The sequence below is a fragment of the Microcebus murinus genome, chromosome 12 (assembly GCF_040939455.1).
Source record: "Microcebus murinus isolate Inina chromosome 12, M.murinus_Inina_mat1.0, whole genome shotgun sequence".
Classification (NCBI taxonomy): domain Eukaryota; kingdom Metazoa; phylum Chordata; class Mammalia; order Primates; family Cheirogaleidae; genus Microcebus; species Microcebus murinus.
Window position 1 is genome coordinate 62,700,630 of NC_134115.1, and position 24,937 is coordinate 62,725,566.

At 42.2% G+C, this 24,937-nt stretch overlaps 2 protein-coding genes across 2 annotated transcripts; one reads left to right on the forward strand and one right to left on the reverse strand.

Moving 5' to 3' along the window:
• Window positions 1–12,553: 12,553 nt before the first annotated feature.
• ALG2 (ALG2 alpha-1,3/1,6-mannosyltransferase) lies at window positions 12,554–16,908 on the reverse strand. Its single transcript, XM_012769007.3, has 2 exons — window positions 16,550–16,908; window positions 12,554–14,185 (listed from the first exon to the last, which is right to left on the reverse strand). Exons 1-2 carry the CDS (start codon window positions 16,895–16,897, stop codon window positions 13,283–13,285), a joined length of 1,251 nt encoding a protein of 416 aa, XP_012624461.1. The 5' UTR covers window positions 16,898–16,908; the 3' UTR covers window positions 12,554–13,282.
• Window positions 16,908–24,595, forward strand: SEC61B (SEC61 translocon subunit beta). Its single transcript, XM_012769008.3, has 4 exons — window positions 16,908–17,366; window positions 17,534–17,631; window positions 22,532–22,633; window positions 24,311–24,595. Exons 1-4 carry the CDS (start codon window positions 17,364–17,366, stop codon window positions 24,396–24,398), a joined length of 291 nt encoding a protein of 96 aa, XP_012624462.1. The 5' UTR covers window positions 16,908–17,363; the 3' UTR covers window positions 24,399–24,595.
• The last annotated feature ends 342 nt before the right edge of the window (window positions 24,596–24,937 follow it).

Below are 24,937 nucleotides of genomic sequence, written 5' to 3' on the forward strand. Positions count from 1 at the left end.
GCTTGCTCCCAAGGTCTTGATGTGGAAGGGACTCTGAGTGAGCAGAGGGCCCAGAGGGAAAGGAAAAGGTGTGATGGGCACAAGGGGTTGGGCCTTACAGAGGATGGGGGGATGGGCTGGTGTATCTTGGGACAGAGAGCAAGTAGGTCCTTGTTTGATACTTGACTCTTACAGGGAAATTCAATGCCAAATTGTGATTTTAAGCAGATTACATTCACTTGAGAAAGTAATTAGTTGCTGGTATCTCTTGCAAATGGTTTAAAACTATCTTAGCTATGCAGATATTAGCAGGTAAAGAGAATTCTATTTTTAATATTAATTCAGCGAACATACTGAGCATCCACCATATGCCAGGCAGACCAGAGAACGGATTTGGGAGGGGAGAGGCAGGTGGATGTAAGAGAAACACAAAAATGAATAAATCAAGCTCACCAGCTTAAGTGAGCTTATTATCTGCTTTCACGTTTGTCCTTATTTGCTTTATATCTCTATTTCTCTTTGCAATTTTTTTTTGTGCAAAACAATTTGAAAGTAATTTCCAGACATTATCACTCTTCATCCCTATATATTGTCAGCATAAATTTCTGCTATGCAGTGAATTATGTTCCCCCAAAATTCATATGTTAAAGCCCCAACCCCCCAATGTGATGTTTGGAGATGGGGCAATTGGGAGGTAATTAAGTTGGATGAGGTCACAGGGTGAAGCCTTCATGATGGGATTTGTGCCCTTTATAAGAAGAGACACTAGAGAGCTTTGTGCTCTCTCTCCCCTTGTCATGTGAGAACACAGCAAGAAGGTGGCTGTCTGCAAGCCATGGGGAGGGACCTCACCGGAAGCCAACTATGCTGGTGCCCTGACCTCGGGCTTCCAGTCTCTGGGACTGTAAGAAAATAAAATTCTGTTGTTTAAGCCATGAAGTTTGTGGCATTTTGTCATGGCAGTCTGCGTAGAGTAAGACGGTCTCCTAAGAATAAGAACATACTCCTATATTATCATCTGCTATTATAACCCACTCCATGAATGAATTTCAAAGACCCCTATATGTCTTTTAAATCCTCTCCCTTAACTCTTAACTAACTACTTCACCTTTTGAGTTGTTTCCCAGAAAGGGTGGATTTTCTGCCAAGACAAAGGAGTTGAGATTCTGGAGGCCACTGGGCAGACTTCCTGACAACTCACCATCCCTTGTAACCTGTGTCCAATGCAGGGTAGCCCCTTGTTAGTTACACCACGTTCTTCTGCGGGGCACATGACCCCGCCTTTAAAAGCCCATAAGCTCCATTAGTTGGCGAGACAGATTTGAGGCAGCCTGACAAGACAAGAGTCTTTTATCTTTTGTATAAAAAATTCCTTTCTTCCTTGGCAAGCCTTGTTGTCTCAATAATTGGATCTTTGTGCCACCAGCAACTAGACCTAGGCTGAAACCCCCTTGCCATTTTGATAACACTATTGTCACTAAGAAAATTAATAATTCTATAATATCATCTAATGTCAAATCTATATTCAAATGTTCCCAAAATGGGTTTTACAGATTTTTTTTTCAATCCACTCTGGTTTTGTTATTATTATTATTTTAATTAATAAAGGTAAAATGGATCTGGAATTTCTGTTCACTGTATAGCATTTGCTTGCATTGCAGAGTCCTGTTTAAAGGAGTCGTTAGGCTCTGCAGAGCTTTCCCTGTACCTTCTTGTTAAGTGACATCAAATACTATGTCTTGTCAGAAAAGCCAGGTCCTTTCAACTCTCCTTTCTAACTGCTCCTGGAAGGAGCATAGGCTCTCATTTCATGGGCCACCTGATACCTGCTCAGGTAGGATGGAAGGGGTGCAAGAAATTAAGTTCTTTGGCCCCTTCTGCAATTGCCAACTTTCAGTCGATATCACTTGATTCAGTAGAAATTTAAGTGTCTGCCATGGACTGGGCCATGTCACATGTATTATCTTGTCAAGTGCTCAAAAAAATATAGCGAGTCTAAGTCTCAGTCTAGAACATCAGGTGTACAAGAAATGTTATTATTCTTTATTTCCTTTAAGTCAACTTTGGACTCCGTGAGTTCTTGTTCTACCATAACTATTTTACCATGCTGCTTCAGTTATTATTGCCCCTCCCACCCTGTCTTCTTTCCTCCTTCCCTCTTTCCACTCTCCACCCATGCCCCTAATCACCTCTACTCCCTTTCAGTCCCCTTCCAACCTGCTCTTCCTGCCTCATTCCCACGGACCCCCCTCCTCTGCTCTTCCTTCCCTCACACCCCCTCCTTCCTCTGCCTTCTTAACCACACGGGGCTCCCTGAGGACAGGGCTACAGGCTGTACTAATAGTGAATCTCCATTTATTGAGTGCTCACTGCATGCCTGGTGCTTGGGTGATTCTAATCAGTCCTCACAAAAACCTAGGAGGCAAGTTTACTGGTTGTGATGCTTTAGGCTGCAAGTAACAAAAAACCCGACCAACAGTGGCAGTAATCATGAGGACATCTATCCTTTACCTAACAGGATGGAGGAGGAGGATGTTGCTGGCCTTAATTCAGCTGCCCGGTGTGGCATCAAGGACTCCAGCCATCTGCTCTGTTCTGCCATCCCTCCTTGGGCTCATTCCTTCATGGGTGCAGGATGGTTGCTGGGGAGGCAGAGCAGGGGCTGTGAGAACCTTTCTTTTCCTGTGCTTATCTCTCTTTAGGGAAAGGATGTCTTTCCCTAATAGTCCCCCTCTCAATTCATTGGTTTAAAATGAGTTACATGGCCTCTGCAAGCCACAACGAAGGCAGGGAAACTGAGCATTTAGCTATTCTAGCCTCTGTAGTGGTGAGAAGAGAGAAGGGAGTCAAGAATTTCCTCTGGGGAGTCACTTAAAACTGTCTGCCTCATTACTGGCCCTACTTTTACTAAAGAAAAACTGAGACTCAGAAGAGGTATTACTCACCCCAAGGATCAGTTGGCCAATAAGTGGCAGAGAAGGATTTGAATCCACATCTCTTTGACTTCAAATTCACAAAAGTTTTCAATAAGCAATTCTTATTGACTGAGGGCCCTTTATAAGGCACATAACTCTCTTACCAGCCGCATGCACATATTTATTCAAACATCTCTGCTTATTGTGCACCAGCGCTGGGCTGCATGCCAGGGTTCCAGAGATGGATGAGGAGGGCACAGTCCAGTGGGCTCATGGACATGTTAACAGATGAGTCCAGTTCAGAGTTGTAAGTGCTTTGGAACGGTTAGTGTGTGAGAGCAAATGAAGAGGAGCGTGAATGACTAAGGCTCAGAAATGTGCCTTGCCCAATGCCACCTGCTGGAAAGTGGCAGAGCAGGGACTCAAAGTCTGAGTTGTTTAATTACAAAACTGGGACGCTGCTTCTCTTCCCTTGCAACTTCTGCCATGCACAGCAACCAGTGGAGTGAGCAGCTCTGACACCTAAGTGGGCGACAGACCCCAGCTCAATTTGTGGGCGGTTCCTGAATAATAAAGTTTCTCTGGACAGCATTCCAATAAATGGTGATGTGGTGAGCTTAAAGAAAACAAAAGCACTGCCAGCCACAGAATAATCCCCTGCAAGCCTGTTCAGACTGTTTTCACTAAAAAAACAGTTCACATTTAAGTTGGGCTCAGCAGAGTGAAGATGGCCATCTAGACCATCATATCCTAGCTACTCATTTTCTTCAATGGAGATATCTTCCCCCTTAACTAAGTTCCCCCAGCGCTCCACTTGGCTTTCCCTGTGCTTGTGGCTGCAAGTGAAAGGAAAGGCCGATTTCTCACCACGTGGAGAAAAACCCAGCTCAGTCATCATTTCCCCTGGAAGTCCTCCCATCCTCCACTGTAGAAGCTGAAAATGCCAGAATCTACAAGCGTACTAATACTAAGCACAAAAGATACTGCAAACTTGTTTTTTTTCCCTAAATAATCTTTTTATTTTAGAATAGTTTAGACATATCGAAGAATGGCAAAGATAATACAGAGTTCTCATATAATCCATACTAAGTTTCCCCGTTAGTCTTACATTAGTTTGGTACAGTTAATAAGCCCTTACTGACACACTATTATTAACTAAAATGCAAACATTATTCAAATTTTTTACCTATTTTACCCATGTCCTTTTTCTGTTCTAGGATCCTGCCCAGGATACCACATTTATTTGTCATGTCTCCTCAGGCTCCTCTTGGTCGTGACAGTTTCTCATGCTTTGTTTTTGATGATCTTGACAGTTTTGAGGAGTACCGTTCAGGTATTCTGTAGGATGCCCCTCTACTGGAATGTGTCTGATATTTTTCTCATGATTGGATTGGGGTTATGGGTTATGGGGAAGAATACCACAGAGATAAAGTGCCATTCTCATCATATGGCAGGGTACACCCTATCAACACAACTTACAACATTGATCTCAGTCACCTGGCTGAAGTGGCGTTTGTCAGGTTTCTCCACTATGAAGTTACTCTTTTCCCCCTTTCCATACTGTATTCTTTGGAAAGAAGGCCCAAATTAGAGCAGGGAACTACCCTCCACCTCCTTGAGGGTAGGGTAGCTTCATGAATTATTCAGAATTCTTCTGCTTGGGAGATTTGTCTATTCAATTCTCTTCCATTTATTTATTTCGGTATGGAGCCATGCATATTTATTTCATACTTAGGGTTTTACTTGATTATTATTATATCAACACTTTATTTATTTTGTTGCTCCTATGTCTCACTGGCATACACAATGTGGCTTTTTCTTTTTAAGCACTTCCTCACTTTCTGGACTTACAAGATGCTCTAGGCTTAGTTTTGTACATTCCTGCCCTAGTCCTAGAATCAGCCGTTACTCTAAGGAGCCGTGGTGCATTTTATTGAAGAATGGTATTAGAAACTGAGATCTAGGTGCTAGGTGAGCTTGTTGCTACTTGGACGTCACTGATCCTGGAGTGTCACTGCTTCTAGGCCCTCTCAGCTGACAGAGCAAGGAAACATATGTGTGTATAGTAACCTGTGTATCACTATTTCTATGTGTAACCATCTGCGTCTACAGTAAGTTAAACACGAGTTCATACTGATGTCTTCAACTCTGATCCATGACCAGGTGGACCACTCTAGCCTCTTGCTTACCTGCAAATCCCACTCCAACAATGAGACACCTGGCTTCCACCACCTGGCATCCATTTACTTAACTGTTCAATTCCAGGACACGTGCATATTGGTTTCAGGATTGTTAACCCCTGCGCTCATGGGAAACAACGTTGTTGCTTATGTGCCATTCCTTCTGCCTTTTGTTCTCCAGACCTCACTCATTTCCAGAGTTACTTAGGTCAGTACTTCTTTCTCTCACCCATTTCAGTAAGGTTTTTTCAAACATTTGCATAAAATTCCCTTTTTTTCTCCCTGTTAGGCAGATCTTCCGTCCATGCAGAGTCAGCCTCAGGTAGTCAGCCTGGGACCCCGCCCTACTCCCGACCTCCCTGCCTCTTTCCTACCCTGCATCCTGAGACCCTGGTTTCCTTCTGCTGGCCCTTCGGCCAGCCGGTGTAGGCCAAGGAACACGCTTGGTCTCTATCCTGAAAGAGCAAAAGTGAGTCCCGCAATCAGGGAACGTCTCATAGACCTCTTGGGGAGCAGAGAAGCTAGAAACAAGAAAAACCTCTCTCTTTCTGACATTCATGGTCTCCCACAGCATTATCGAGATGTGTTGTTATGAGACTTCACCCCCAAACACAGACATGAGGGTGGAAAGGAAGAAAGGAAGTGACTGGGGACACAGACCATCATCCTACCACATGGAGGACTGTGAGGATGGGCTGTGAGGGTGGGTGGGACTCGGCCAAGCTCAGCCACGCCACAGTTCTACACAATGTAGCTTTTTAAACCATTCATGGTAGGTAGCAAGATTTCATTCACCTTGAAAGATCACATTCTTCAACTTTATCTATTATGCTCGTTTTTAAAAAAATCAGAGTATTAGAATACTTTGAACAACCACCCACTCCTCCCTGAAAGATGATCTAAATACCATTCTCAGCAGCCCCTGTGGCTCTGGGGTGGGGGTGTGAGGTTAGCAGTGACATCCCTCATCAATTCTGTCCTTGGGGATGAACTGGGAGCCTGACAGCGGATCACTTCTTGCCTTTGATAAGCACCTTTCTTATTCTAATTATACCTTTCCCTAAAGTAACTTTTTCAGCCCCTCCCCCCATCCCTGTTTAAAAGGAGACGGCTTGTGAACAATGATGCTTCGGGATGGTTTAATGGGGGAAAGGAAACCTGTGGAGGGTCTTATCTGGGGTGAGTGTCTCAAGCATCCAAGATTATCTCCCTGTCACCCCGTGACCCATCTTCTTCACACCACCTTTTAATTTTGGTAGCAATTACGGTGAATATGGATAATGCCCATTAGCATATTCATGGTCATCTCTTCATATTTATTGTCCGCACAACTCATTAATCTTCATCTACTTTGTGTGCTTGACAGCTCAATCTATTTTGCAATCGCTGGGAAGCAGCCATAGCCCCCCAAAGCCTTTGTTTTCCTGTAAATAAACTGTGTTGGGGACCAGAGGACAATGGTGCATCCTGTGGTGATTGACACCAGCCATGGCTACTAATCAGGATGGGACTTCATTGCCAGCTGAGTCGAGTGCATTATGAGGCCATTGTTCCAGCGCTGCCAGGGCAAGAACACACACAGCCAGTCACCTTCGCAAGATGGGTTGATTGTTCTTCAAGATTAGACCGAGTTGCCTTATTATCCAACCCAAACAACAAGGCATCTCACCCAAACAGATGCATTTACAGGAACGGCCAGTACACTGGCCAGATTTGAATTGCTAATGTATAATCTGCCCAGCACAGATGTGCAATGAATATTTGGATGTTGTTTTGCCCGTCAGTTGAGAAGGATGAATTGATGAGGTGATGAGTATTCAATGACGGGTCCTGGATGTTGGCCAACTGCAGAGTTTGAGCACTTGCACGGACAATAATCAGATTACCCCCAAAGTGCCTTTGCCATAATTCAGCATCAAATTCTGTGACAGTCTAGCAGGGCATATTTCTGGTTGGTGGAAAGTTCTCTTTCCTTTCCAGTGCAGTCAGATTTTTGCTCTGTTCTTCAGACTTAGGAAAGATATAGAAGTTGCCTTATTTTGCCCTTACCTGCCAACTCTTAAGGCTATGAATAATGCTACAGGAGTTAACTGCTTGGGGTTGAATTTGGCTCCAGCATTTTCTAGCTCTTTCTGCCTCACTTTCTTCATCTGTTGCAATAGGTTGAAAAATTCTACCAACTGTATACAGCTGTTGTGAGGATTAAATCAGTGGATACACATAGACTAAGTCCTAGAACAGCACCTAGTGCATAGTAAATGCTCAACAGTTGTTACCTATTCCCTTATATTGGTCAATTGCTTTCTCTCAATATTACTGTGGTGAAATAGCTTGTGCACAATGGAAATAAAGTTAAACCATCCTCATTACCGCAGGGTGGCTCATGGCCACTAGTATGCTACTTTGCCTGGTACATTTCCAATAGAATGGAAACTTTCCTACACTTATTAATGTATATCCATGGAGCCCTTTTTCCTGAAGCACCTTTTGCAGCTTATTATTCCCAGAGTATATTATAGGTTGAAACACTGTCCTAGAAGATAATAAAACATTTATAAAGCCCTGAAAGAAAAACATGTGACTCAAGACTTTCAGGAAAAGCAGGACGCTGCAGCTGCATTCACCTCCCCCACCAAAAACAACTTTTATATACAATCAAGATATTTATATGTGAAGACAATGGGAATTATGCAAATGCATATATTCTCTCTGAAAAAATGTTACTCGAAGATGTTTTCCATGAGAAGGGAACAATGAATCTAAGGTAGGAACTCAAGAATTGCAAATAAGGACTGGTAGGAAGCAGTGAGATCAGTTGACTATATTGAAATAAGTTCTAACAATTACAGCAAATATATTGCCAAAATTGAAATTAAAAGATTAAATTATTTGAAAGAAATTATTTAAATTAAAATAATGGAATAACAACATACATCAATGGAGATCAAAAGAATGAAGACAGGGGAAGGGAAAGCAAGCATCCTTTTTAAGAAAGAAAGGAAGGTAGAAAGGATATATATCTCTACACACGGGTGTAATAAGAGCAACCCCAGTGGTCGTTAACAAAACATTAAAGCCCAATTCTAGTAGGTAGAAGAAAAAAAGCCCTAAATCCAAGGTTTTCCTGCATATTAGACAACCCAAAAATTATTTAAAATTAAAGGATTAGTCAAATATGAACAAAGAGAAAAGTCTGGGAATATTAATATCAAGCAACACAGAATTATGTAAGTCAAAAAGTATTAAACTGTTAATTTCATTTTTTTATCTCCAGTCCCTTGCACAAGGTAGGTACTAAATACATTAATATATTAGTAAGATTCATTGAGGAAGTGGAAGCAATGGGTAAAAGGTATGTGGGAAGATTGGCCTAGGTGTTTCTTTTTTAATTTCTAATACATAATATTTGTATGTATTTATGGGGTACAAATATGTGATATTTTGTTAAATGTGTAGCATGTGCAATGATCAAGCCAGGGTAGTGAGAGTATCCATCACCTCCAGCATTTATCTTTCTAAGTGTGGGGATTTTAAGTCCTCTCTTCTAGGTATTTTGAAATACACAGTCTAGGATGTGCAGAGTGTTGGATGGCTCCGGTAACCATTGTTGTTAACTACAGTCACCCTACTCTGCTATCCAGCATTAGAAATTATTCCTTCTATCCAACTGTATGTTTGTATCCATTAACGAACCTCTCTTTCTCCATCCCACCCTTCCCAGCCTCTGGTAACTATTATTCTACTTTCTACCTCCATGAGATCAACTTTGTAAGCTCCCACATGAGTGAGAATATGTGACATTTGTCTTTCTGTCCCTAGTTTATTCCACTTAACATAATGACCTCCAGCTCCACCCATGTTGCTGCTGCAAATGACAGGATTTCATTCTTTTTTATGGCTGAATAGCACTCCATTGTGTATATATAATACATTTGCCTTATCCATTTATGCATTGATGGACACTTAGGTTGATTCCATATCTTTGCTATTGTGAAGAGTGCTGCAATAAACATGGGGTGCAGGTATCCCCTTGATGTATCAATTTCCTTTCCTTTCCTTTTTTTTTTTTTTTTTTGAGACAGAGTCTCACTTTGTTGCCCAGGCTAGAGTAAGTGCTGTGGCGTCAGCCTAGCTCACAGCAACCTCTAACTCCTGGGCTCAAGCGATCCTCCTGCCTCAGCCTCCCGAGTAGCTGGGACTACAGGCATGTGCCACCATGCTTGGCTAATTTTTTCTATATATATTAGTTGACCAATTAATTTCTTTCTATTTATAGTAGAGACAGGGTCTCGCTCTTGCTCAGGCTGGTTTCAAACTCCTGCCCTTGAGCAATCCACCCGCCTCAGCCTCCCAAAGTGCTAGGATTACAGGCGTGAGCCACTGCGCCTGGCCTCGATTTCCTTTCCTTTGGATAAATACGTAGTAGTGGGATTGTATGGTAGTTCTAGTTTTAGTTTTATGAGGAATAGCTATACTGCTCTTCATAGATGTACTAATTTACATCCCCAAAAACAGGATATAAGAATTCCCTTTTCTCTGCATCCTCCCCAGTGCCTGTTATTTTTTGTATTTTTAATAGTAGTGATTCTAACTGGGATGAGATGATATCTCATTGTGGTTTTGAATTGCATTGCCATGATGATTAGTGATGTTGAACATGTTTTTCAGATACCTTTTGGCCATTTGTACATCTTCTTTTGAGAAATGTATGTTAGTGTCCTTTACTCTGCTTTTGATGGGATTATATTGTACTGTTATTTGAGGTCCTTGTATACTCTGGATGTTAGTCCCTTGTTAGATGAATACTTTCCAAATATGTTCTCCCATTCAATAGGTTGTCTCTTCACTCTGTTGTGTGTTTTCTCGTTGTTGTTTTTGCTGTGCAAAAGCTTTTTTAACTTAACATAGTCCCATTTGACTATTTTTGTTTTTGTTGCCTGTGCTTTTAAGGTCTTACCCATAAAATATTTGCTTAGACCAGATATCCTAGAGTGTTTCCCTTATGCTTTCTTCTAATAGTTCCATAGTTTCAGGTCTTAGATTTAAGTCTTTAATCTATTTTTAGTAGATTTTGTATATGGTGAGAGGTCCGGGGTCTAGATTCATACTTTTACTTATGGATATACAGTTTTGACAGCATCGTTTATTGAAGAGTGTGTCCTTTCCCCAATGTAAGTTCTTGGTGCCTTTGTCAAAAATTAGTTGGCTGTAAAATATAGATTTATTTCTGGATTCTCTATTCTGTTCCATTGGTCTATGTATCTGTTTTCAGACCAATACTATGCTGTTTTGGTTAGTATAGCCTTGTAATATATTTTGAATACTGCTCCCCCTTAGCTGAGTAGGTGGATCTATGTACTACGTGACATGACCTCCCTACCCTACTCTACTGGCACAATGAGTGCATGGGTGTATGAAGGACATGTGATATTTATGCATAACAAAGGAGAGCAGACTGAGAAAGTCTAGTATGTGCAGAGTGTTGGATGGCTCCGGTAACCAAGGGTTGAAAACTGGCTCTTTTTAATTGTGTGCCCTTGGGCAAGTCTTTCACCTCTGAGCTTTCTTTGTATATAAAATGGGGATAATCATACCCACCTCACAAGTGCCTCAAAGATGAAAAAGGAAAGTGAATAGCAAAGCCATTCTAAACCTGAGCACTTGGAGAAGTTTGACTGCAGTGTTGCAGAGGGAACTGCACTGAAGATACACCGTACAAGGAATCTGGTGATGGCGAAGGCAGACTGACTGAAGGACAGTAGCGTGGCTGGACTTTGGAATCAGAGGGCCTTGAGACTCTGCCCATCCCCCAAGGCTATGTGACAAAGGCAAGTTGCTTCTCTACATTCATTGAAAATGGGAAGAATACCTACAACTCACAGAACTGTTGAGAGGATTAAATGAGTTGTCTCCTCTGCATCTCATATTATGCCCTGCACAAAGTGACAAAAATACTATTGATAAGGTCCCCAACGATTGACCTTTAATGTTTCATGCTTCTATTTTCCCTAACTTCAGTTTAGTTTTGGAAACTGTGAACACCTCGTATGGGCAAAGCGCCATCCTAGGTCTGGGAGCCAGGAGTCGATGGTCAGAAGCTCATGGCAGGCAGGGCTCTGCATCCCTTCCCAACCTGTGGAGTCTTATTGTCACCTGCTGGGGCTTAGGACAATGAAAGGAAGTTAAACTAAAGGCCCATGAACCTATGTAGTCCATTTGGAAGGATCTGCATAGAATAGTCAAGTAAGGAAAAGTTTTAGTGCTTGGGATGAGTAAGCACTGTGTTATAGATCAGACCCTGACCAAGTCTGTCTATGCTAAATGCCACGGTGAAAGCCACCAGACCTTTCTGGAAATGCTACCGTTCCTAGAAACACACACACTAAGCCACAAAGTGGGGCTGACCTCTCTACTGGACAGTAAGTTTTCTCAATGCCAAAGAAAACAGAATTTTTCATTTCATAAAAAACTCAAAATTATTTGACACCCTCATTTTATAGTATTCCTTTTAGGCAGTCATTTTATCAAAATAATACTGATACAAATGCACATGATAAATTATAAACTGAAACTGCATTCCCTAAAGCTGCGGTCCCCAACCTCTGGGCTGTGGACCAGTACTGGTTTGTGGCCTGTTGGGGACTGGGCTGCAGAGCTCCAACACCCTCTATACCCCCCCATGTCCATGGAAAAATTGTCTTCCATGAAACTGAGGAAGGTGGGGGCGGGCAGGCCCACAGAGCAGGAGGTGTATTTACAGTCACTCCCCATTGCTCCATACTCTAGTGCTGGTCCTGTGGAAAAAATTGTCTTCCATGAAACCGGTCCATGGTGCCAAAAAGGTTGGGGACCGAACTCTAAAGAACCCCAAAGAACAATACGGTAGTGTAGCATGTACCCACATGGAACTAATAATGTGCAATATCCCTAAACTGCAAAACAGTAATAGCTATCATTTATGTACTATGTGCCAAGTACTGTTTTAAGTACTTGATATATATTGTCACAATGTGTCCTAACAATCCTATAAGGAAAGAATAATAATACAATTATCCCACTTTACAGGTGAAGACAAGGCACAGAGATTAGTTTACCCAAGATCATATAGGCCATTAGGCTCTCAAGTCTGTGCTCTTAGTTAATTGACGTGGAGCCTTTGGCTAGTGATCTTTACTATTTTTAAATGAACTTAGCTTTAAAGTTATGTCTGAAACTACTTTATCATTGGTACTTAGGCCAACAGGTAATAAGGAACTATAAGACTTGTCAATGTCACAAAAGAGCTAGAGTATACAGAAGGGGACGATCAGTTCTAGTTTGGGAGGTAGCCAGAGGGGCAAAATGTCACAGCAGTGGCATTTGAGCCAGGCCTTGAAGGATAAAAACATTGTGTCCTATACTTTGTAGGAGCTTAGTCAAGACAACACAAATATTAATAAAACTGATGACCCAGATGACATTAAGAAACAAGATGTACACTGCATGTGTAACAATATTCCCACTTCATTTTAATATCCAATTTACTTTTCTGACTCCAGGTTTGGCTGTCAAAGGTAGGCTCCAGGTAGGTTCCCAACAATACCAAAATAGATCATGGAGACCAAAATCTAATATATTTTTCTGTCTCTATGATAAAGATGTTTTATTGTTATGTGTCGGTGTACAAAAATACAATAAATCGTTCTTTGAAAAAAAAAAACAGAGTTCTTTTGCTATAGATCCAGGCAAAGGTATGACTAACAAAAAGTTTCCTAACACATGACAGTGAACACTTCAGTGGGTTGATTTTGGGAACTACAGTAACCTTGTTCTTATTATGCTATGAAGCCAAATTAATCAACCTTGATAATGATACATTTAAACTATCAAAACCAATTAAGGCACAAGATCATTCAAAATTTACAGGCAGAGGAATAATAATACAGAGAAAATATAATGAAAATAGTCTGCTGGACATGGAATTGTACCATATTTATAACTTAACACTGGTAAGACTCGGAATGATTACAGCATAAAAAATACTATTTTTCTGAAAAAGCAGACAGGGAGGTATGGTATATAGCAAGGTGGCTCAGATTCAAGACTTAAGTTTATTTTTTTTAAATCTCTTCTGCACTAGATTCTAGGTTTTTTGGTTTCAAAACTGGGCTTACAATCCATAAAAAGGACATAAATGAATGTAGTATAAACATTTTTAAAGAAATCTGATTATACTAGTAGTTTGGTGACATAATGGTAGAGCTGTTCTGTAAATGCTTCAGGGGAAAACTTTTCCTTCACCCTGGCTCTTCCAGCCAGGCCCATCGTGGTTTTTAAGGAAGGTTCATGGATGAACTTTTCTATTGCTTCTGAGAAGTGCAATGGGTCAGGCTCACACAGAAACCCTGTGACACTGTGGACGATGGACTCTAAGGGCCCACCCGAATTAACAGCAATGACTGGGCACTGCATGTACATGGCCTCCAGAGGGACGATGCCAAAGTGCTCATTGCTCGGTGTGTAAAGCACACATGTGCAGCCATGGAGGAGTGAGATTTTCTGTTTGTCTGAGAAGGACCTCAGGAAGGTTACATACTGGTCAAGGTCAGACTGGTGGACCATTTTCTTCAACTCTTGATAGTGTTCCACATTCTCTAGGACTCTCTCATCATAACCACCTGCCATGATCAGATGAACCCTCTCCCAATCTTGGGATGTCAGTCTTCCACGCAGCTGCACTAGGGCTTCCAGTGCCAAAGTCAGATTTTTCTTCCTTTCATATCTGTTGATGGAGAGGAACAGAAATTTTTTTCCCTTGGGGACTAGGTCATCAAGCTTTTCAGGAACAGCTGAGTCAAAGCTGGTGACATTCAGAGATGGGTAGAGGATGTCAGGGTCTATGTGAGACAGGGACTTGAATGTTTCCTTAAAAACAGCAGCTGTGAACTGGCTGTTGACCAAGATGCAGTCTGCCATGCCTGTGGTGTATTCCTCTATCCAGTCAATCGGGGCCCTATACAGCCGTTTAAGAAAAGAATCTCTCTTGGTGAGAAGCAGATCTGGGAAGTGACAGTAAAACAGGATCTTCTTACGCCGTCTGGCCAGCCTGAACACGGGGATACAGGCAGACACCTAGGCAAAGCAAAAAATAACAGCACACAAAGTGACTGGTCAACTCAACTTCAATGCAACCAAAAGCACAGACACCCACCCTGTCTACTCGTCTATGGGCTCCTCAGGGACAATGTCTGATTCTGTTTTGTTCCCCCAGACTCTCACCCACACAATGCCTGTGTATAGCAGGTTGGTAGACGTTTGCTAGATGTGTGCTAAACATTTAAAGCTTAAAGTCCAGTGTTTCCTCTTGTACAGTGCTGTCCAATAGAAATAAAATAAAAATCTAGTAACATTAAACATGTTATAAGAGTGAAATTAATTTTAATACATTTTATCTAAATCATTATGTCAAAATGTAATCAATACTAAAAGATATTAAAGAGATATTTATGTTCTTTTTTTCACATTAAATCTTCAAAATCATGTTCATATTTTATACTTCAGCAGATCTCAGTTCAGACTAGCCACATTTCATGTGCTCAACAGCCACATGTGACTAGTGGCTACTGTATTGGACAGATGTAGCTTCAGAATCTTTCTCTTCCTAAGTAACTGGAATGAATGAAGTGTAGTAGTTTAGTGCACAAGCTCTGGAGTCAAGATTGGCAGGGTTTGAATTTCAGCTCTGTGTGATCAAGTAATTTACCCCCTTCTGGGCCTCAGTTTCCTCTTCTGCAATATGGTGACAATTATAGTTCAAACAAATCCATATAATTTTTATGACTATTAAATGCACTGATATATGTAAAATGCTTGGAGTTTAGCACATAAATACTAACTACAGTCATAACTGACCATGAAATATTAATACATGCTGGCATCAATACAGACTTCCTTGTTCAGTAATCTTTACAAGTCACTTAATTCCCAGCTCACTTAATTAACACCTGAAGGTAAGCTTTAGGGATAATATATAATTTATTCAAAGTGACTTAATTAAAGCAGCAGATACAGAACTTGAATCCAGGTCTCCTACTTCAAGCCCAGAATTTTTTCTCTACCCAGTACAGTCTCACCTGCCTTGTGCTTACTGACACATACAGGATGTTTGGTAAATGTCCACATTACTTAAAATGAAAGCTTCCACACAAGCATAGATGATCAAAAATAACTCGAGTCATAATTAAAGAAACACATATACAAACATGATGCCATTTCCATCTATCAGTTTAGCAAAGATTAAAATGGTTGATAATATCCAATGGGACAAAAGCCTGGAGTAACAGGGTCTATCATACGTTGTAGGAGTGTAAAGTGACATAACCTCTTTCAATGGCAAATTTGGCAATAGCTATTGACACTTAAAATGAACAACTCTGTGACTCACTAACTTTAGGATAATTTACTCAAAGGACATGTTTGCAGAATTACAAAAAAATGAAGTACAAGGATGTTCATTATAATGCTAATCTATTCACAAAAAACGAGTTACAACATTAGTGTCTTTTTTTTTTTTTTTTTTTTTTTTTTTTTGAGACAGAGTCTCACTTTGTTGCCCAGGCTAGAGTGAGTGCCGTGGCGTCAGCCTAGCTCACAGCAACCTCAAACTCCTGGGCTCGAGCGATCCTTCTGCCTCAGCCTCCCGGGTAGCTGGGACTACAGGCATGCGCCACCATGCCCGGCTAATTTTTTATATATATATCAGTTGGCCAATTAATTTCTTTGTATTTATAGTAGAGACGGGGTCTCACTCTTGCTCAGGCTGGTTTTGAACTCCTGACCTTGAGCAATCCGCCCGCCTCGGCCTCCCAAGAGCTAGGATTACAGGCGTGAGCCACAGCGCCCGGCCAACATTAGTGTCTTTAATAGAATGTTTAAATCATAGTACATTTAAACTAAACTGGATTTTCCAGCCACAATAAAGAATGAAGTGAGTCTCTAATATTGATATATAAGGATATCCCACATAGAAATTTTTGCTGGAAAAAGCAAAGTGCCCAATAGTAGGTATTCATAATTCCAATTGTGTACAAATAAGAAGATATACCTACAAAAAACCACACATATGTTGGTGCAGAAAGAACACATGAGTTACTCAATCAAAAGGTGACCGAAGCTGACTTCCAACGCTAGCGTTTCTTAAAGCGATCCCTAAGGCCCATATCAGCTTCAGAATCACCCGAAGACGCAGTTAAAACTGCAGGTTTTTGGCCCCACCTCCGGGCTCCACGATAAAAACTTCCGGGGTGGGGGCGGGGCTTCAACCTGCAGCTTCACCGGGTCCACGCTAAAGTTAGAGAACCCCAGGCTCGCTCCCGGCCCTGACTGCTCCGGGTCAGCTCGGATCTTTCCGAGCTGCACACGGGCGAGGTCCTGCCTCAGAGGTCAAGCCTGCGGCACGCCCTGCACAGGAAGGTCCGCACTCGCGCACCGCCTCACCTGGTCGCACACGACCACGTCGAACTCCTCGTCCGCGAGGAACAGCACGTACAGCGCCAGGAAGACCATGCGCACGTAGGCGCAGACCGCGGCGCCGCGGCCGCCCCAGCCCAGGCCGCGCGGCAGCCAGTCCCCGGCGCAGTGCACCTGCAGCTCGCGGCTCTCGGCGAAGCAGTGGCTCGGGTCATAGTGCGCTGTCCAGATCTTCACGCTGCATCCGCGCGCCTGCAGCGCCAGTGCCGCGTCCAGCACCAGCCGCTCGGCGCCGCCCACGCCCAGGTCCGGGTGCAGGAACAGCACCGACGGCTTGGGAACCGGGTCCAGGTCCCGGTCCCGTTTCTCCGCCATGGCCCGGGAGCCGCGCCTGCGCCCAGCGCGCTGAGGCGGGTCTTCCGCGCAAGCTCCGCCCCCGGCTCCCAGCTGGCCACTGCGGGCTAACCCCGTCCGCCGAGCGTGCCTCAGCTAGGCCACATCAGCGCAAATCTGTGGGCGCCTAGTAATTGCCTGAGAAAATTTCTCGTCTGACCCTGGTTACATCCTCCCTTTGATAGGGCAAGACTCTATAAAGGACATTGTGATCCAAACGAAGGAGATAGAAGGTCTGTACTTTCCACATAGCAGCTAACCAAGTCGCCTATAGCAGAATATCTACAGGCATATTGTGGGACAACCCAGGCGTCCCTGGAGCCAGCGAGGACCCGGCCTCTGGTCTGGGGGCGGGGCCTGAGCCAGTCTCTGCAGCTACCGGTCCTTTAGAGGCTCCGAAACTTTCTGGCGGTCCATCACAGCGCCCTGCCACCCTCCAGTCTCCACCATGGTATGGCAGCCCCAGCCTCCCCTCCTTGATCCCCGCCTCTGCCAGGCGCCCTTCCTCCCTCGATTTCCCCAGCTTCCCGTGCGGGCGTCGGACTCGGCCGTCAGGGCCGGGGGTGTAGGGGTAGGCCCGAGGGGCTCAGCCGTCTTTCTCCTTGTCTTCCTCTACAGCCTGGTCCGACCCCCAGTGGCACTAACGTGGGTTCTTCAGGGCGCTCTCCCAGCAAAGCAGTGGCCGCCCGGGCGGCAGGATCCACTGTCCGGCAAAGGTAAAGATCCCTGCCCCGGTTCGGTTGCGGGCTCGGAGAGATGGAGCACGAGATTTAGCTAGTTCTGGAGAGGAGACCCTAGTGTATTAAGGTTCACAAGGGGCCCGACGCGGTGGCTGACGCTTGTAATCCTAGCACTTTGGGAGGCCAAACAGACGGATTGCTTAAGGTTAGGAGTTTGAGATCAGCTGAGCAAGAGAGAGACCACGTATCCTGTACAAAAATGGGAAAATTAGCTGGGCGTGGTGTTGCACGCCTATAATCTCAGCAACTCGGGAGACTGAGGCAGGAGGATCGCTTGAGCCCAGGAGTTTTAGGTCGATGACGCCATTGCACTCTAGCCGGGGCCACAGAGTGAGACCCTGTACCCTACCAAAAAACAAAACAAAAAAAGATTCAGAAGGGCAAAATGAGCTTCTGGTGACGTGGCTGTGGGAATAAAGGCATTTTGGAAGGAAGGCGACATTTTCTTCTCGTTGCTCGATTTCAGGCACCACTCTTAAAAAAGGAAAGTTAACTGGAATAGGGTCAGAGACAACTTTGATAAAACTCATGTCATTAAACCAATGTCTCTAGCTGTGAGCTTTACACTTATATATCCATCTGGAGGCCCCATACACAACCTAACAAACCTCCTTTCACTCCAGTTTCCAGCTCCCCCGTTTCCAGTTATATCTTTTTACTTCCATATGGCACTACTGTACACTCCTTCACCCAGTGTCAGAAACTTCATCATCTTGGATTTTTCTTATGTGCTTTATCTACCCATATGCCAAACTTTAAATTCTACACAAAAAGCTTCTCATCACGTCTTTCCTATTCCATTTCTACTACCCCAGCTTTACCCTCAACCACTCATTTACTTCTGCATTTGCTATCTAATTCTTCTCTCCAGGCCATTTCCATTTCAATCCATCTTTCATTCTGCTGTTACTCTCCTGCTTAGTTTTTCTGTTACTTGCTTGTTGCTGAACTTAAAAAAAAGAGGGGTTAGGGTGGAATACCAAAGCTCCTGATGGTTGTTTCAGGCTAACCTCTCTCTTCCCTCTCTCCTGTGATCTAGCAACAGTGAACTTATTACTGTTTTTTGTACTCACTAACTTTCTCCCCCACCTCAAGCGAATTTTCTATTTATTTTCCAAGACTAAGCTCTGGGTTATTTCCTCTTGAGGTCTTTTCTGACTTTGCAAACAGCAGGAGTGACTAGACCTGTCAGAAATGGTAAGATTATCCTTAACACTTGTGAGTTCTCTGTCACTGAGATGTTCAAGAGAAGTGTATCATCAAGCTGTGGGTTAGGTTATATGGACTTGGAGTGCTGTCCCATTCCCACACTGGACTCCAAAGATTCTTTGTGCAGCGATGGAAAACATGTCCTGTGGGTACAGTGAGGAATGGGTCTGGTTAATGAGAATTGGTAGTACTCTGGCAGGGAAGTTTGGCCATCTGAGAATTCCTAAAGAAAACAAAAAAGAGAAAGCACATATTTATGAAATGTACATATAATAATGACATAACTTATTTAATAAAATAAGTTATTTAATTTATTAAATAAATAATTAATAATAAAATAATATAATAATAAAACATATTTAATAATAAAAGTGAGATACATAATGCACAAGTGAAGTGGAGAACTTAAAACATTTGAGGACAGATGTAGCTTTTAAAGTTGTGAGTATTGATGTCATCTTTTAGGATTCAGTATGATGGAGCCAGTGTCACTAGACAGGCCATGGTTGTATGTGTTGAAAGACCTGACAGTGTTTTCTTCTTAATTTTGGCAGTGGTTAAGTAGTATTTCACAAGTGTAATGTAATAAGTATTGGTTGTCAAAGAATATATCTTTGCTTTGTATGTCTTTGAGAAAACATTGAAACTAATGATTAATAATAATATTTTGGATTATGTAGTCTGCAGATTTGCATTCTTCATGGTCAGTGAGGTAATAGAGTCAGTACCATTGGAAAGAAACAATGTGGGCTTTAAGATAAGGCTGGGGTTGGAGTTGTTGCTCTGCTAAATACAATGTACAAGGAAGTTGTTTTAAGGATGAAAGGGAGCTTTGTAAACTATAAAGTTGTGAAGTGCTTATTACATGGTATTCTAGAAGGATTAATGGGAATTAGGGATATTAAGATGGTGGAATAGCCAGGGATGTTAGGATAGTCATCATATAGTTATTGGGTGTCTACTACATGCTGAGTGCTGTTTCAGCTCTGAGGATGTATCTGTGAACAAGATAGGCAGGGTTTGCCCTCATGACCCTTATACTCCTGTGTGGAAGACCATAAGCAAGGAAAATAAGTAAATGTAATAAGTAAATTTACAAATAAGTAAATGTAAAAGAAAAATGTAGCTGGGTGGGGGGTAGAGAGCAGTGGGGATAGGGTGAGGATAGGTAGTTATTTTAGATAAGGTGTTCAGAGTAGATGACATTTGATTAGAGACTTGAAAGACGCAAGGGCACAAATCATGCAGTGATGTGGGGAGGAATAGGCTTCCTAGGCAGAAGGAATAGTTAAGTGTAAAGATTTTGAAGTCAATGAGCTTGGCTTTGAGGAACAACCAAAGGTCATCACATTAGAACAAAGTATGTAAACAGTTAGTTACGAAAACCATTGTGTTGAGGTATGGGAAGAGGGAGGCAGTTATACAGTGGCCTGAAAGAAAGGGCAAAATAGACCCCAAGTAGAAATTTGAGATATTAAAGTGGGATCTGTTAACCTTTACCTAGCTGCCCCTAGGGGATGGGAGATATTTTTAGTACATTTTGGTATTTCTTGGGGGTGCCAAGGTTATTAAATCCTCTGCTATGTCCCATGTGCCATCAGAAGTTAGAAATCTTTTTTTTTTTATTTCTTCTCTGAGTTTCTGCTCAAAGAAGTAAGAAATCTTAAAAGAGGCCAGCCTGGTACCTCTGGGATCCTGTAATTCCAGGAGACTCTGAAGTCAGAAACTGGAGGTGGGAGATTGTGGAATAGTAGAAAGTATGTGAATCTAAGTCCTGCCTCAGCCCATGACTTAGCATGTCCACACTAGGTTTATCTTCCAGCTCAGAAGAACTCTTCCAGTTCTTTTTTTTTTTTTTTTGAGACAGAGTCTCGCTTTCTTGCCTAGGCTAGAGTGAGTGCCATGGCGTCAGCCTAGCTCACAGCAACCTCAAACTCCTGGGCTCAAGCGATCCTCCTGCCTCAGCCTCCCGAGTAGCTGGGACTACAGGCACAAGCCACCATGCCCGGCTGATTTTTATATATATATATATATATATATATATTAGTTGGCCAATTAATTTCTTTCTATTTTTATGGTAGAGACGGGGTCTCGCTCAGGCTGGTTTTGAACTCCTGACCTTGAGCAATCCGCCCGCCTCGGCCTCCCAGAGTGCTAGGATTACAGGCGTGAGCCATCGCGCCCGGCCCAGTTCTTTTTTATGAACAAAGAAAGCTTTCAGGTACCTACTCCACAGATGATATGTATCTGTGTGTGAAAGCTTTTCTAAGTGCATGAATTACTCTGTAAATCCCTGTACAGTTATGTTTGCCTTTTACAATTAGTTTTCCCATAGAAACAATCATACAATGAAGTTCCCAAGCTACCATGTAGCCCATAATTAATGTGTCTGAAGTGTAATCCTTATAGTACAGTCAACCCAATTCATTGACACTGATTGCTTTCAAAGTTCTGGCATGAACACAGCTTTTTCTGCTGGAACACCAACTAGGGCCAAGAAGCTATAGACTGCTTTTTGCATTCCGAGTGTGGTGTAAACGCCATGGCTGGGTGAGGTGGGCACTAGGACTAGAGTTAGGAGGAAAGCAAGAGGAGATGGTGAGGATAGAGTTTTCACTTCCATTTCTTTCCTGTGTGCACTTCCCTTTTTCAGAATCTCAGAATCACCAACCGACAGATATTAGGATGGGATTTGATTAGTGGTGGGAGCATCTCTCCTCTCCACCTAGGATTTCTGAGTTGGTAATAAGTGGGCTAAAGAAGATTGCTTCTGACTTCTCTCCACTTATTACTTGCCCCATGTCATCCCACTCTAGCGATGGGATGAGATGAGCAGCCGGGATTGGGGAAGTACTGAGTGGGAGGATAGTTCCCCAGTGACTGAGGGCTTCTCTGTTCAACAGAGTAAGTGCTGTTAGGCTGCTTCTGTTCACTAGGGTTACCTGTATCATACAGCTCATCTCATGAGCTTTGATCCCCTTGTGGGGGACAAGTTCTGATTGAGTGTTCTCTGCATTTTTTTCAAATCCTCCCTCTCTGCAAGATCTATGGTCACTATGTCAAAACAGTGAAAACAGATTACAAAGTAATTTTTAATGTAAATGTATATTAGGACCTGGGTACAATTAAAGCTTAAAGTTTTTTTTTTGTCTCTTTTGCAGTTAATTTTAAAACACATCTTTTAAAGTAGTCATTTTAAGATCAGATTATATGGATTCAGGGCATTTTTATACAGGGTTTACCACTTGGCTTCACAAAAATACATGGGAAGAGAAAATGGAATGCACTGTCCAAGTGAAGTGGCCAGATGTTGTAGGGAAGTGGATGGGCTCTGGGTTCAGAATAGGTCCATATCCTAGCTTGGCCACTTGCTGGTTGTGCTGTCTTAGGCACTTTGCTTAACCTTTTCTGAGACTAATTTTCCTACTTTATAAAATGGAAATAGTAACTGCATTTCAGGATTGTGGTATGCATTGGCTTCTGGCAGGTACTTAGTTCATCGTGGTTGTCATGATCAGAGGAGTAAAGCAGGAATTTGTGTGGGTACTAGCAAAGAAAAAGTTTTTCTTTCTATTGGTTCTTTACAGTATAAGTGGTAACATATGTTATAATGCTATTGTAAGGATTTCTAAAAAAGGGCCATTTGTAACATTTTCCTCTTTTACAGAAAAAATGCCAGCTGCGGAACAAGGAGCGCAGGCCGCACGACCTCAGCAGGCACCGGGGGCATGTGGCGATTCTACACAGAAGATTCACCTGGGCTCAAAGTGTAAGTCTTAGGAACAGACTTTGTGTTTCTGTCCAGTGTCAGCAGAGCGGCAGCAGTGCTTTCTGTCTCTACCACTAGTGGCCCTTTCTTTGGTGAGATTTATGGTACACAGTGGCTTCATTTGTACTGGGTGGGGTGAGTTTGGTATGGACATGAATCAACCAATAAGACAGTGTAGGGCCTGGAATGACATCTCTTCATGGAGTGAGGGAAAGGAAGGGAGATCTTTATGTGGCTATGTCAGAGTAAATGATGGGAACAGAGAGAACTGGAGGGAAAACTGCTTAATTAGATGAAATTGCTTTTCATTTGGTGGTCTTGCCTCACACTGAGAAATAGGAGCAATCATTTGAATAAGATTTGGGTGATTTTTCAAAGTACTCCTGGAGGCATAAGCTGATATTATTACAACTTAATGGAAGTTTTCCCATTAGGCTGTATTACCAAAAGTTCCTTGCCTCTTTGCCTTTGCAGGGTGTTGAGTAGACCCAGGAGGGTAAACATACCACTTTCCAAGTTTTTAGGCCTGGGATGCTCATAAGGTGATGGAAAATGGGCATCCAGGAGACCCTGTCCCCATGCCTTGCTCACCTCATTTGCCAGTGTTTCTGGTACTGTGTGGCAGATCTCATCCCACAGGTTTCTGATCAGAGTAGGTTCCAGAACACCACTGCTTACAGCTGTTACCTGACTAAACCCAGTGCATAAGGAGCGATTTGGAATAATAACAGCAGCTGTCATTTGTATAGCACTTGTGCTTTATAAAGACCTTTAAATGTCTAGTTTTTACTTTTATCTGCCCAGCAGTCCTGTGAGGTAAGAGATGTTACCATTTTGCAGATGAGGAACTCATGTTCAGAGAAGCAAACTGACACGCTTAAAGACAAACAGCAAGAGGTGGAACCAGATATTCTAACTGTTCAATCCCATACTCTTTCTATACTATCTGTCTGGTAGAAAAGAGACAAAATTGAGTTAATTTGGATTAGTTTAATTCATGTGACCAGCAGCTTGACTTGGATCACAAATTTAGCTTATGAAGGCTTGCCTGGAATTCTTGAGATTTTGTTTTGTTTATTGATTGATTTTTTTCCTATTATATTAGAAACTCGTACGATAAGATAAGAATGTATTTAAGAAGTAACTCATGGGGTTGGGCATATGTGATTTGGTGGTATTCCGACCAAAAGGTGGTAACCTTTTGGTCTTTGTTAGATGTCATTTTTCTAAATATTTCAGAGAGCAAATGTGAAGCATTATTGTTCAGGAGACTCATTTTAAATCCTTCTCAAGAAGATTGTCTTTAAATAAATCTTAATTTGAAAAAAATAGTTTGGTAATTGGATCATTTATACTTAAAGAGCTTTAGACATTTTTCTTCTTTTGGTTTTAGAAAATATCAAATATATGAAATTAGACCAGTGTCTCTAGACATCAGATCATTTTGTTTGTATATATTTTGGTATGTTTTACTGAAAGATAACTGCAATGCTATTGTCACACCCTCAAAATATCTACAATAATGATTTTGGGACTATTTTAAAATGATGTTCTTGGGTGACTCTTAAGTGCTCCTCCCCCCCACCTCACCCCGCTGCCCTTTCCCTAGGAAATCTTTAGTGTTAAAAATGTAATATTATTACTAACAGTAAGCATGCTTTCTTTTCTTATTTCTAGTGGCCCCGTTCCAGTATTGGTTATGAGTCTTCTGTTCATCGCTTCTGTATTTATGTTGCACATTTGGGGCAAGTACACTCGTTCATAGATTCAGTTACATCCATCTGTCATTTGAAGAAGAAGGAAAAAACCCAACATATCTTGGACCAAAAGTATAGTGATTTTCTGTTCATGAGAAGGAAATTTTCTGTAAGCTTACTGTTTACAGGAGACATAAGAAGAACTGATTTTGAGGAATTGGTTTTTTTCTATGGCTAATAAACTTTTTAATTCATTTATACCAAGTCTGATTGCTTATGCCTCATTGCTAGGGCCTTTAGCCTTTTCGCCTTTAAATTGACAAGTAAATATTAATAGTGTAGAAAATAAGTCTTATGGTGATTATGTTCGTTGTTGGATTGATAGTTTCTTATTTGCCCATGCGGTCATTCAAATCTAAGATGGTGGAATTGGCATTGACTTGTTTTCTTCTAGGTATTTCTGTCCTGGTGATTGTCATTTTGGTTATTCTGCAGTTATCTAGGAGTGTGCCTGAGACTCCATCAGGCAGATGTGTGTCCAAAGGCAGCAGGCACCCAGGGGGATAGTCAGACACACCAGAAATATTGGATGAAATGTTTGCCCATT

Bases quoted from the DNA above. Each gene is read 5' to 3' on its own strand.
- ALG2 (XM_012769007.3), bottom strand. From the start codon at position 16,897: ATGGCGGAGAAACGGGACCGGGACCTGGACCCGGTTCCCAAGCCGTCG. The intron at 14,186-16,549 runs GTGAGGCGGTGC...TGCTTTGCCTAG, and splicing joins ACGTGGTCGTGTGCGACCAG to GTGTCTGCCTGTATCCCCGT.
- SEC61B (XM_012769008.3), top strand. The intron at 17,632-22,531 runs GTAAAGATCCCT...CCTCTTTTACAG, and splicing joins GGATCCACTGTCCGGCAAAG to AAAAAATGCCAGCTGCGGAA. The intron at 22,634-24,310 runs GTAAGTCTTAGG...TCTTATTTCTAG, and splicing joins GATTCACCTGGGCTCAAAGT to TGGCCCCGTTCCAGTATTGG.